The 13,290-nt window shown below is 41.6% G+C and overlaps 1 protein-coding gene across 12 annotated transcripts in view; it reads left to right on the top strand.

The window, feature by feature from the left end:
• Positions 1 to 243: 243 nt before the first annotated feature.
• YAP1 (Yes associated protein 1) overlaps positions 244 to 13,290 on the top strand; it is a 124,984-nt gene continuing 111,937 nt past the window's right edge. For 7 of the 12 annotated variants that reach the window (XM_017948899.3, XM_021926479.2, XM_021926477.2 and 4 more), the window contains exons 1-2: positions 671 to 991; positions 3,960 to 4,210. In XM_017948899.3, coding sequence (XP_017804388.1) covers positions 671 to 991; positions 3,960 to 4,210 — 572 coding nt within the window. Of the gene's footprint in view, positions 992 to 3,959; positions 4,211 to 13,290 lie in introns of all 12 variants that reach the window. The other 5 variants (XM_021926468.2, XM_021926474.2, XM_021926470.2 and 2 more) reach the window with 2 other exon arrangements.

Below are 13,290 nucleotides of genomic sequence, written 5' to 3'. Positions count from 1 at the left end.
GGCTGAGCGCGGGCGAAGGGCGGACCGGACCAGGGCGAGCGGGTCACGTGCAACCGGGAGAGGCGCGGAGGGCTGGGAGTGTGCAGGAATGTAGCAACTTGCAGCGAAAAGTTTCCCTGCGCTGCCGGCCGGGCCGCGGTGCGGGCGGGCGCGCAGAGGAAGGAAGAGCCGAGAGGAGGCGGGGCCGCGGCGGCGCGGGCGGGCGCTTCTCACAACTTTAGTTTTGGCGTCTGAGGCGAGTTTCTGTCTCAGTCGGGCGCAGCCGCCGCCAGGGAAAAGAAAGGGAGGAAGGAAGGAACAAGAAAAGGAAATAAAAGAGAAAGGGGGAGGAGGGGAAAGGCAACGAGCTGTCCGGCCTCCGTCAAGGGAGTTGGAGGGAAAAAGTTCTCAGGCGCCGCAGGTCCGAGTCCCTCGCAGCCCCTCCCGAGGCGCAGCCGCCAGACCAGTGGAGCCGGGGCGCAGGGCGGGGGCGGAGGCGCCGGGGCGGGGGATGCGGGGCCGCGGCGCAGCCCCCCGGCCCTGAGAGCGAGGAGAGCGTCGCTCCCGCCGCCCAGCACCGCCCGGCCCGCAGCCGTCGCCGCTTCTCCACCTCGGCCTGTGGAGCCGGGGCGTCCGGGCGGAGCCCTCGCTCGCCTGGTTTAGGGGGTGCGCGTCGGGGGAGGCAGAAGCCATGGATCCCGGGCAGCAGCCGCCGCCTCAACCGGCCCCCCAGGGCCAAGGGCAGCCGCCTGCGCAGCCCCCCCAGGGGCAGGGCCCGCCGTCCGGACCCGGGCAGCCAGCACCCGCGGCGACCCAGGCGGCGCCGCAGGCACCCCCCGCCGGGCATCAAATCGTGCACGTCCGCGGGGACTCGGAGACCGACCTGGAGGCGCTCTTCAACGCCGTCATGAACCCCAAGACGGCTAACGTGCCCCAGACCGTGCCTATGAGGCTCCGGAAGCTGCCCGACTCCTTCTTCAAGCCGCCGGAGCCCAAATCCCACTCCCGACAGGTAACCTTGTCGCCCCTCTCCCCGCTTCCCCGTCGGGCGGGCCTCAGACCGGGGGGGCGCTCGGGAGCCGCGGCCGCCAGCTCTGGCCAGGGGAGGGGGTTGCGGGAGCTCTAGCTGGGGTGGGGGTCCCGCGGCGAAGTGGAGGAACTGGAGTCGTCCGCTCGGCCGCGGTGACCAGCTCCCCACTCCTCCCAGAGTCCGGGGCTGAGATTTGTTTTTCCTTTCGGAGTTTCTTTCTGCGGTTGCGGCCCCGGGGGGCGTGCTTTCCCTCCTTCCTTTCTTTCTTCCCGGGGTTCCCGGGAGGTTGGCGGGAGTGGAGGAGGGGTGGGGAGGAAGGAAGGGGGTGGGGGAGAGCCGAGCCTGGGCCGCGGTGGGCTTGCACAATGCGCGCGCCTCCGCGCGCTCCGCACCTTCGCTCCCGCCGGGGCCGGGCCGGGAAAGGGGGAGGGGGGCCTCTGGCATTTGTGTGTGGGTGAGTTGCCAGCGGCGGCCGAGTTTGTGAAGTTGAGCCCTGGGCCCCTTTCCTTTGCGGCCTCTCGGTCCACTTCAGTCTCCTGGGGGAGTCAAATAATTGTTCTCTTGTTTTCCAGTGTTGATTAGAGGTGGGGGTAGAACCGGTCCATTTAGTTTTTTGCTCTTTCTTTCCCTCCCCCCTACCCATTTCCCCTCCCCCTCCCCCTCCCGTAAGCATTTATTTTCCTCGCGGCTTAGGCGATTTCTGAATACAGGTTTCGGGCTTCCCCTGCCCAGACTTTCCTGGAAGTTGTTTATGGAGTTCTTTCACCCCTGCGCTTCCCTTGTGTCTTGGAACTTGGGTCGGCTCGCTCTTATCAAACTTAGTAGGTTGCGTGTTGGTTTCCCGATTGTAGGCTATTATTTACAGTCGGCTGAAAAGCTTTTGAATTAGCCACATCTGTACGTTGCGCAGGAACTGAGTTGCGCTTTACAGTACCGAGGTTTTAACACAAGCCTTTGATAATACACTGCGGGTTGACTCATAGGCCAAGTCCTGCCTAGTTCAACTGTGATTAAAAGTTAATGTTTGGGAAGCGATGACTAATTCTAGGATCGCCATTGCTTTTTAATTCTTATTGCGGATATGAACATGGCTGCTTTTCCACATACACAACGTTCGATTATTTTGCCAGCTTGATTCAGCATAGAAGTGAAACTATTTATAATGAGAGTGTTAACATTCCGATAGGTCCCAGTGGTTTTGTTTAGTGTAGGGTTCTCTCTTTTTCCTTCTTTTCTTTTTTCTTCTTCTTTTTTTTTTAAAAGAACTTGCTTCAGGCTAAACTTCAGCATAGGAACTTTGCCCAAAAGTTAATAGGTTTTCCAAATACTGCAATGTAGTTAGCCTACTCGGGCTGTAACTTGAGTGGAAAGAAGAGTTACCGCCCCCACTCCCATTCTCTCTCCTATTTGCAGGCCTGTTGTATATTCTTCTGTCAGAGACCACAGGGTTTTGGAACTCAGAAAAACTCACTTAACCTGATGACAAAAACCCGGGTTAAGGAGGAGGAAGGAAGGAAAAACAATTTAGCTGCTTGCCTAAACAGTTCAATTTGTCAGAAATAGACTTAGGTATGCTTTTTTTCTTACCCCTGGAAGTTGGTTTATGGACTCATTGTAAGTAAATGTGTGTTGGCATGCACCCTGCAGACTACACGGTATTTTTTCAAAGTATACTACACATAGATTGGATCCCCCATTTTGTGACAAAGAGTCACAACTGGAAAGTGTACTTTTTCTTCTAGTAGATAATTTTTACAAGAATTTATATCCAGCAGTTCTAAAATTCATAAACTATTATAGTTTTGTTTTTAATAAGTTTTTAACTAAGTGTTGCTCATCTGTAAATTGGACTTTTATTTCTGCTAGTGATTTTCTAAATCATACTTATTCTGATGGGACACTCAGAAAGGTATATCACTTTAAGGCATTAATGACTCTACTGAGTCCTTCCGGTTTCCTTACCTTTGTGAATCTAGGAAATTCTAACTTTTTGATAATCAAACTCTTAATTCTAATTAAACACATTTTAAAAACTATGCAAGATTGTGAATAGTAGAATGTAGGTTGTGAATACTATTGTTCACAATACAAACTGGTGACTATAAGTTTTATATACATCCATTTTTCTGTCTTGAAAACTATGTTACAAACGAGAAAACAGGCATATGGAAGTTAACATACTTGTTCAGTGTCACACTAGCCAGCTTAGACTGGAACTCAGATCTTTGGGGTCTGAATGCAGAATTTTTTCTGCTTGTATAGAGTTGTGAATGTCTGTGAGTTCTTAAGTTATAATTGGACTGATAACCTCATTATCTTCTACATACAAAGATATAGTTGAGTTTTTTTCATCTTGTTCATTGTAGATGGCTTTTAAGAACATTTGGGCAGTTCAAATTTGTTGCTTTCATTAAAAATTGTGTAATTTGTTATGATTTCTTTATTGATGGCGTTTTATCATGGTGGGAAAAAATGACGAGGGCTTGTTTTTTCTTGGGCTTGACCTAGAAAAAAAATTAATTACTTAAAACCTAGTAAAAAATGCATATTGTTTGCGTTGTGTTTATACTTAGAACATTTTAGAACTTAGAAAAGCACCCGTAACTGCAGTGACTTTTTAAAAATTAGGTTTTAAAATTCACTATTATTTTTGGAATGTTTTATTCATTCAGTACTAGTTGCCCTTACATGTCTGGTGTGTAGTAGGTGGAAATTCATTAGATGGACTGCTCATCAATAAAAGTACAAATATAAAACTTATATTAAAATTATATAATATTAAAAGTATCCGTTTGAAAACCTGTGTTCTCCAGTGTCGAATATTAAATGTTGAAATTTTCCTTTGGCACTTAGATACTCGGCTGCAATTAAGCACTGACTGGGAAATTTAAAGGGACTCTCTAAAAAGTTGTATTTCTTTTTTAATTTTTCATCTTAATATTCCTAATAGGCCAGTACTGATGCAGGCACTGCAGGAGCCCTGACTCCACAGCATGTTCGAGCTCATTCCTCTCCAGCTTCTCTGCAGTTGGGAGCTGTTTCTCCTGGGACACTGACCCCCACTGGAGTAGTCTCTGGTCCAGCAGCTACACCCACAGCTCAGCATCTTCGACAGTCTTCTTTTGAGATACCTGATGATGTACCTCTGCCAGCAGGTTGGGAGATGGCAAAGACATCTTCTGGTCAGAGATACTTCTTAAAGTAAGTGAAAATAATGGTGGGAGACAGTTATCTAAGAAAAATATGTATTGGAAGACACAGTAAAGTGGTGTGAAGATACAGAATATCATTTGTTTTTATGTTTTTTTAATATTTATGTTAAGCTCTAGAGCTCTGTTATATCTCCCATGTATATGTTTAAGTTTGGTATGACCTAAATACCTTTGTTAGCATGGGTAATATTTTGAGAGCTTTACTGAGTCTTGGTTCTGAGCCTCTTTATAATCTTTTCTTTTGTGGAAGTTTGGTTATTCTCATTTTGAGCTTGTGCCAAACCTGTTAATTAGCCTAGCACAAAACAGAAAGAATACCGTGAAAATTTTCAAATTCTGAGAATATTAGGGCTAGCAGCATCTTATGAAGTACGTGTGGTGCTACTTGTATCTTTTTAAATAAATATTTTATTGGTGGAGAACTACAAAATAAGTAGGGCTTTTTGGGGAGTCTAATTTTACAGTATTTTAAATTGTGAAATGACAAGCACTACAACTGAAGCTTGATGTGACTTACCAATATTTCCCCCCAAAATGTAAAGGGAAATATAAATTTTTAGGTTTCATACGCAGTCTCTCAGTGGCAAACTTCTTTCAAGCTAGTAGATCTTCACAATAGAAACCCTCCTCTCTGGGAAAACAAAAACATGACCATTGGGTTGTTTATTTTTTTATCAGTCTTTTTGTGTTTAACAAAATGGCAAAATTGCACTAGGCTGAAAAGATCTAAATAGTTTCTCTCCTCTAATTTTGAAATTACAGATAGGACCTCAATTTTTTTCTGGCTTGTTTGGATCAAGTATATATAAAATGTTGACTAAAACTAATTATTATAGACCGAAATTGATGTCTTTAAAAAAGCTCACTTAATAGTGTTTAATCAAGTTGAGATAATAAAGTGAAAAACAGTGTAAGTTTTTATTCAGATCTGTCTTGATAGTCTACTCCTAAGGCAAGTGTAACATTTATTTATCATATCAGGTAATACCATTAAGGATGTTTTGTTGTGTGAATCCTAATATGTGTTTTATATTGATTGTCTTCCAGGGTGGGTTGCTGCTTTGTAATGTAAGATAGAAAATTTCGTGACAGAGTTACAAAAGAGCAGAGGAAAAAGTTTGATCATGAAAAGTTCGTAGTTTTTTTTTTGTTTGTTTGTTTTCTTTTTTGCCCCCTTTCCTGCAACTTTTTGTTTTTCTTCTTCTTTTTAAAATTCATTTTCTGGTGTCCTGGTATCCATTTCAGAGGATCAGGTTTCAACCAGAACAGTAAAGGGCCTGAGACTGGAAAGTACACACAAGTCTGGCAAACTCATCTGCATGAGCAAGATCATTTGTTCTCAAGCAGACATCCAAAGTAAATGATTGAAAGAGCTGCTAGCTGTGAAGGATGTGTCTTGAAGGGGAAGGGAGTGGAAACAAACCAGGTTGTTAGGAAGAAAAAGAAAGGCTGCACTTTTTTGAACCTCTCCCTGCTGGGTCACATGCTGACCTGGGGAGATTTTTAAACAGCTTAATAGCCTGCTTGCCTTCTTTCTTTGGTGGATGCTGTGGCTAAAAGTATAAGGTTAAAGAGCAACATTTATGCTCTTCTTGTTAGTTCTTTGTATCTTGTAATAATTGCTTGTAGGTGATATCTGCCTACAGTTTCATTATTTTGAATGAATGATCTTTTTTTTTGAGCTGAAATCAGTATTCTAGATACAGTTGGCCTTCCGTATCTGTGGGTTCAGTATTCATGGATTCAACCAATCTCTGATTGAAAATATTCAGAAAAAAAAAATTACATCTTTGTTGACTAATGTACAAACTTTTTTCCTTGTCGTTATTTCCTAAATAATGTAACAACTATTTATATCGCATTTACATTGTATTATTATAAGTAATCTAGAGATGATATAAAGTATATGGGAGAATATGTATAGATTATATGCAAATATTATGCCACTTTCTGTGAAAGACCAGAGTGTCTGTGGATTTTAGTACATGTAGGAGGTCCTGGAACCAATCCTTAACCACAGATGCTAAGGAATGACTATTCATTTTTCAACGTTTCCAGTGATTCTTCCTTTGTGAAGAAATGTTTGTCTTAAAGGTATTGATATATGTAGATGGATTAATGAAGGGTATATACCTTCCAGCCCCAGTCACCTCAGTTCACACCTGTCACCTATGGGCCTGTAAGGAAGATAAACCAGGCCAAAATAAATAAATCTCAAATTATGTCATATGAGAAAAGGTTGCAAGGGTAGAGAGATACTTACCTGGAAAAGAAAAAACTGGGAGGAGGAGAGATAAGACATGATTGTTGTTTCAGTGTTTCTGGGGAACTTTCATATGAGAGTAAGATTAGTCCTTATTATATAAGAAATGTGAGGAATTTTGATTCCTTGGAAGAATTTTCTTATATAAAACTTTTCAGAACTGGAAGAGTTTTCCTGGACAGGTAAATCTTGCTCAATAAATGTAGGTAAAATCATGGTTACTTGGTCTCTGTCAGGGATTCTGTGCAGGCCCCTAAACCTTGGATGTGGAAGATGAATGCTGTGGGCTTATAAAATTTTGTATTATAAAGAGTATCTGCTTTATGAACAATATGCAATTTGGAGAAATGTTTTGAAATAAGATTATTTCACCTTCTCTAGTTAGCTACTTCCGTGATGTTATGGGCTGTATAGTTGTTATAACTTCTTTTTGTGTACTGAACAGATAAGTGAGGTTAATATCCTAACCATTAGTCAAAGATGATGATCAACTAAGCTTTTGGTGCCAAGTTTCTGTTGTCAAAAGTTCATTTTTATCCTAGTTTTGATGTTTTAAAATAGGGCTGTCTTTGTAATCAATATTTATATACTTTCCTCTTGTATCTAAAGAAGTTTGTTGTTGTCAACCAGATGTAGAATGAGGATTTAAATTAGTTGCATGTTTTACACTTACTTCCAGAGTGAAACATTTTATTTTAATGCATCTTTTTAGATATTCGTTGGAACTGACTTTTTAAGTTACAAGGTCTATAACTTACTGAGATTTATATTTGGCATGAAGAACCTGACTATAAATGGTCCAGACAGGCAAGGCAATGTAATTTGAGAAAAAACTTAGAAATGTTAACTTAAGAAACTACCCAGTTGTTGCCTTGTGACCATAGATGATTGAGTTTTTGAAGTTAGTTGGCCTATCGTCTAGTTTCCAGGCAGCATGATTACTGAAAGATTATAAGCAGGCAATCATTGGTCATTTTAAAGCCCTCCTTAGGTCAGTGAGATCTTGTGGAGAAGACTCGTATCTTATTTTGGCAAGTGATATGGTGGAAGTATGGTGCTAGCTACATTTATCAGTGGCTTGTTTTCAAGCTCTGGGATGAATGTGAAGTATGTAAACAAGGCTTAGCCATATAATGTTTGTTCTATTGGCATTTACTATTCAAAACCAATTTCTTTACCATTGCATTGAGCTTTCATTTTAAAAGAATTCATTGTCTTTATGACTCTGAGAGTTACTACCTTCTTCAGCTGTCTTATGGTTTTCCTACAGGAAATAGTTCTTCAAGTAGTTGGTCAACAACTTCCTATTTCTTTATAAGCTGCTGAATAACTTCCTGAATCAGTATTCTATAATATCTCTGGTTTCAAGGAGTGTTTTTACTTGCAAGTTTATGGTATTGACTCTGATGCCTTGTAACTATTACCATGTTCAAAGACATGTGTCCGTATATATAATGTACCATGTAGGACCTTATAATTTGATTTAAGGAATCTGGATCAGTGATTTTAAAAGTTTGTACATTTGCATTGTTTTAATAATGTTCTAATAATTTTTAAAGGATAGTTTTGTTTCATTTCCATTGTTTATCATTTTCTGAATAACTGGCCACAATGTTTTTAGTCTGTGAAGATTCAGGGTTTTTTGTGGCTGTGATTTGATTAAGTTATATTGAGCATGTTGGTATACAATTTTAAAAGGATATGTTTTTCAAAGATTTTTGACGTTGTGTGGCATACAGCTTACCCATCTTCCAATATTAATTTGCCCTGTAGATATAATTGATTGCTATCTATAGGCTGATTCTTTCTTTGTTTCTTTTTTTGTTTTTCTTTTTGGAGACAGTCTTGCTCTGTCGCCCAGGCTGGAGTGCAGTAGCGTGATCTTGACTCACTGCAACCTCTGCCTCCTGGGTTCAAGTGATTCCCCTGCCCCGTCTCTACTAAAAACACAAAAATTAGCCAGGCGTGTTGGCGCACACCTGTAGTCCCAGCTACTCAGGAGGCTGAGGCAGGAGAATTGCTTGAACCTGGCAGGTGGAGGCTGCAGTGAGTTGAGATTGAGTCACTCCACACCAGCCTGGGCAACAGAGCCAGACTCTCTCTCAAAAAAAAAAAAAAAAAAAACCACATACAGTGTATGTTGTTATCGTATACAGTGTACCTGATATGTATACAGTGTATTCAGAACATATAGAATGTATCTTTGTGATAAAGATTAGATGTTTTAAAAAGGAAGTTTCATGAAGAATAAGGCTATGCTGTTTCTTTCTGTATCAAGTATAACCCAATTTCCCTTTAAAACTGAAAAGCTTGTAATTTCGCCATTAAATGTTAAGTTGCACACATGCATATGTATACACAAACAAAAAGCCAGTTCAAATTGCAATCACAAAGTATTTCCCTATTTGAGGGAAGGCCAGTCTCTGGGTGTTTGTCTTGCTGTTGAGGCTGAGTGGAGAGAGAAGATGAAAGTACGCCCTCAGCTCTGGGGGGTGGGGGAGAGCTTACTTCTGCTCAGTGGGTGGGCATCACGGGGAAGAATGGCACACAGTGCCACAGTGATTTAGGGAGAAAACCCTGGAGAAACCGTATTCACTGGTGGCAGAAGAAAAACAGTTGGAAAATAGTAGATGTGACAGAGTAAATAGAACATAGAGATTAACATATTGCCTGGGAAAAGTAATGGAATCTTTTTAGTGTGAACTGAGAAAGAAGTTCTAGTGAACTTCTTTCTAAGTTCACTAGAACTAAGAAATATCTCGAAGTTTAAATGTAGCAGACACAATTGACTGCAAGATGGTAGGCTAATTTTCTTTTTAAAGTCACATTAAAAAAAATACCCTTTCCTAAAGCTTTATCTTAGCCATTATAAAAACCAAAACATCTAGGTAGCATTTAAATAGTTGAAACTTGGGGGGAAAAAAACCCCAAAAAAACCCAGGTTTTTACAACCCTAAGATCGGTCCTCTTTAGTTACGTAGAGAAATATTTTACCTTGTAGTTAGAAAAATAATGGGAATTTACAGCTTAAAATACTCATGCTATCATGACTCTGCATTGCCTTGTACCTTAAGGCTTTGAGGGGAGGTAAATGCTAAACCTTTTTGTTGCGAAAATGTATATTGAAATTTAGGCTTAGGACCAATCAAAGTGAAGTCATTTTAAAAATCAGTTGCTAAGATTTAAGATTATTCAGACTTAATTTGCTACCCTCTGTAATAGCATAATTTAGCCATTAATTGTGGCTTGAAAGTTTTTAATAATAGCTGAGTAGCATTGTATAAAGGGAGGTCTTAAAGAGCTGTGTCATTCTATAACTGTGGTTACTAAGTGATGCACTTCTGACAAAAAGAGCTTCTGATTCTAGGATTAATCAGAACTTCAAGCCATGAAAGGGACATTGCCGTTTCTATGAAGAAGAATTGCTTCATGGTTCTGGTTGCTCAAGTGCTGTAGCACCAAGTTTCCTGGGAACAAGTATTGCCACCGTGGAAGCACTTTTATTTACGTAGGGCTTGACCCCTTCTAAATGCAAACAAAGAAGTTTGGTTTAAATCACAGCAGTCTTCCCCCTCCCCTCTTTAATATTCTAGACAAGGAAAATGGTCGGTATTTAATCCTCATTTTGCTCCTAGCATGAGAAGAATCATAATTTTTAAACACACCAAGTGATAGTCTGTTGTTTCTTTAAATGATGTTGCAAATTAATAAAATAATGCAAATGGCAGTATCTATTATTTGGGTTTTCTTCCACCAAATGTTTTCAGTGCTGTATTTGTGGTGAGTGCCATTACTTCATTTGCTGTCACTTTAATTTGTGTCTCTTATCTGTTTATGGGATGTTAGTCACTTGACTATCAAATTCTTCAGCAGAATTCTCAGAGTATCAAATTCTTCAGCAGGATTCTCAGTTGGGGGTGGGTGAGGGGACATTTTATTAAAAGCTGCTTCCTTTCTCTTCTTGCAGTTGCTTACTTAACCTAAAGGGAGGAGGATTTTTGTTTTTAAAGTAAGGTATTTATTTGGCCAGTAAGTATGTTTAGAGAGTTGATATTTGCATGAAAATTGCTGCAGATTTGATTTGGGATTTAGAGTAAAGATAGTGTGTTTGTTAAAGTGCTTCGACAAAATGGAATGTAGTATATAAAAGTTGCTTGAGTATATCCTGAACTGACTGTAATACGGAGCAGGCTTTTGGGATAAGAAGTACACACCTTACCACCTAGGAGGTGAAACAAGATGTGGATTTTTTTTTTTCCTGTATATGGAAATAGATGTGGGGGTTCTTTTGTTTTATATTTATAAAACAGTCCTCCCTCACTCTTATTTCTTCATGTACGGTAGTCCCTCCCCACCATCCATGAGTTTCCTTTCCAAAGTTTCAGTTACCTGCCATTAACTGTGGTGTAAAAATATTAAAATGGAGAATTCCAGAAATAATTCATGGCCAGGTGTGGTAGCTCACATCTGTAATCCCAGCACTTTGAGAGGCTGAGGTGGGCACATCAGTTGAGCCCAGGAGTTCACGACCAGCCTGGGCAACGTAACAAGATCTCGTTTCTACTAAAAATACAAAAAATTAGCCAAGCATGGTGGCACTGCCTGTAGTCCCAGCTACTCAGGAGGCTGAGGTGAAAGAATCACCTGAGCCTGGGAAGTCATGGCTGCAGTGATTGTGCCACTGCACTTCAGCCCAGCCTGGGCAATGGGAGTGAGACCTTGTCTCAAAAAAAGCCAAAAACAAAAAACCATAAGCTTTAAATTGCAATGTTCTGAGTAGCATGATGCAATCCTGCAATCTTGTGCTGTCCAGTCTGGGATGTGAATCCTCTCTTTGGCCAATGCATCCACACTGTCTATGCTACCTCCCACCCCACCACCCCACTGGTCACTTAGTAGCCACCTCAGTTGTCAGATCCAAAGACCGTAGTGTATATATAGGATATAGGGTTTGGTACTATCCACTGTTTCAAGTATCCACTGTGGGGTTTGGGACATTTCCCCTGAGGATAAGTGAGGGGCTGCTGCCTCTGATTTTCTGCATTTGTTTTATAAGGTATATGATTTTTTTGTATTTGTTTGGTTTTTTTTGAGACTGAGTCTTACTCTGTCACCCAGACCTGGAGTGCAGTGGCATGATCGCTGCCCACAGCAGCTTCTACCTCCCAGGCTTGTGTAATCCTCCACCCAGCCTCTTAAGCTGGGACTATAGGCATCCACAACCATGCCTGGCTAATTTTTAAATTTTTTTGTAGAGACAGAGTTTCACTATGTTGCCCAGGCTGGTCTCAAACTCCTGGACTCAAGTGAGCCTTAGGCGTGAACCACCACACCTGGCCAGGCACATGGTTTTTATTATAAAACTAACATTTATTAGACAGAATCAGAAAATTCAGGAAAAGAGAAAGGGGGCCTGGTGCGGGGGCTCATGCCTGTGATCCTAGCCTTTTGGGAGGCTGAGGCGGGCAGATAACTTGAGGCCAGGAGTTCAAGACCAGCCTGGCCAACAGTAAAAACCGGTCTCTACAAAAAATAGAAGGAGAAAAAAAAAATAGCTGGGCATGGTAGCACATGCCTGTAATCCCAGCTACTCCTTTTGGGAGGCTGAGGCATGAGAATCGTTTGAACCCGGGAGGCAGAGGTTGCAATGAGCCAAGATCACGCCACTGCACTCCAGCCTGGGTGACAGAGCCAGACTCTGTCTCAAAAAAAAGGGAAGGGGGAAAAAAAAAGAGAGAAAGGGAAGGAAGCACCAGATTTCTGCCAATGAGAGGTGTTTGAAGGACCTTGTTTTCATAGTCTGTGTATAAACATATGTTTTGAAATTTAATTTTTAGGGAAGTAACCTGTACATTGATTTAGAAAATCCCTTAATACTGTAAGGTTTATAAAGAAAAAAGAGCAGACTGGGCACAGTGGCTCATGCTTGTAATCCCAGCACTTTGGGAGGCCAAGGCGGGCAGATCACCTGAGTTCAGGAGTTCGAGACCAGCCTGGCTAACATGGTGAAACCCCATCTGTACTAAAAAATACAAAAATTAGCCAGGTCTGGTGGCAGGTGCCTTAATTCCCAGCTACTTGGGAGGCAGAGGCAGGATAATCATTTGAACCTGGGAGGCAGAGGTTGCGGTGAGTCGAGATCGAGCCATTGCACTCCAGCCTGGGGGACAAGAGAGAGACTTCCCTCAAAAAAAAAAAAGAGAAAAACAGCAGTGACCCTCTTTTCTTTATCTCTGACTTGCCTTCTTCAGAGGCAAACACTTTCCACTCCTTTTAGGTGTTTTTTCCCCAGGTACTTTTAAAATTTCCATATTTATAAAATATGTTACATTGCTCTTTCTTGAATTTTCATCACCCCTCAAAATCCTTCTTTTCTTAATCATCCCATTATAATGCCTATAATTGTTTTGTTAAATGTGTTTACAATATGACAATTCATGTTGTACCTACAGCTGAGTCATATAATGTACTATGATTTTCTGGAAACTTCTGTATTTCCTTGCCTGACCAGTTGTTAATTGCCATGATTTTTTGTTTTTATTTCTGTTGCTTTTTGCCCACCTTGGAGGTATCCTCAGAGTCCTTTGTCTTCCTGCTCTGTGCTAGACTTGTTGCTTCGGAGTTGTCATATTAGGATGTTCCTTGGTTTTCATCCTAGGGAGTCTCTGGATCACTCTTATGGGTTGGATACCCTATTTTTCTTTCTTTATTTGCTCACTCTTTGAGTTCATCCCCTAGAAATTTGCAGAGGAAACGGGTACATGGGAGGTAGCTGTGCTGAGATCTCTTGTGTCTAAAACTATCTT

This window comes from Papio anubis, chromosome 12, assembly GCF_008728515.1.
Source record: "Papio anubis isolate 15944 chromosome 12, Panubis1.0, whole genome shotgun sequence".
NCBI lineage: Eukaryota > Metazoa > Chordata > Mammalia > Primates > Cercopithecidae > Papio > Papio anubis.
This window is presented reverse-complemented; position numbering and strand designations above follow the sequence as displayed.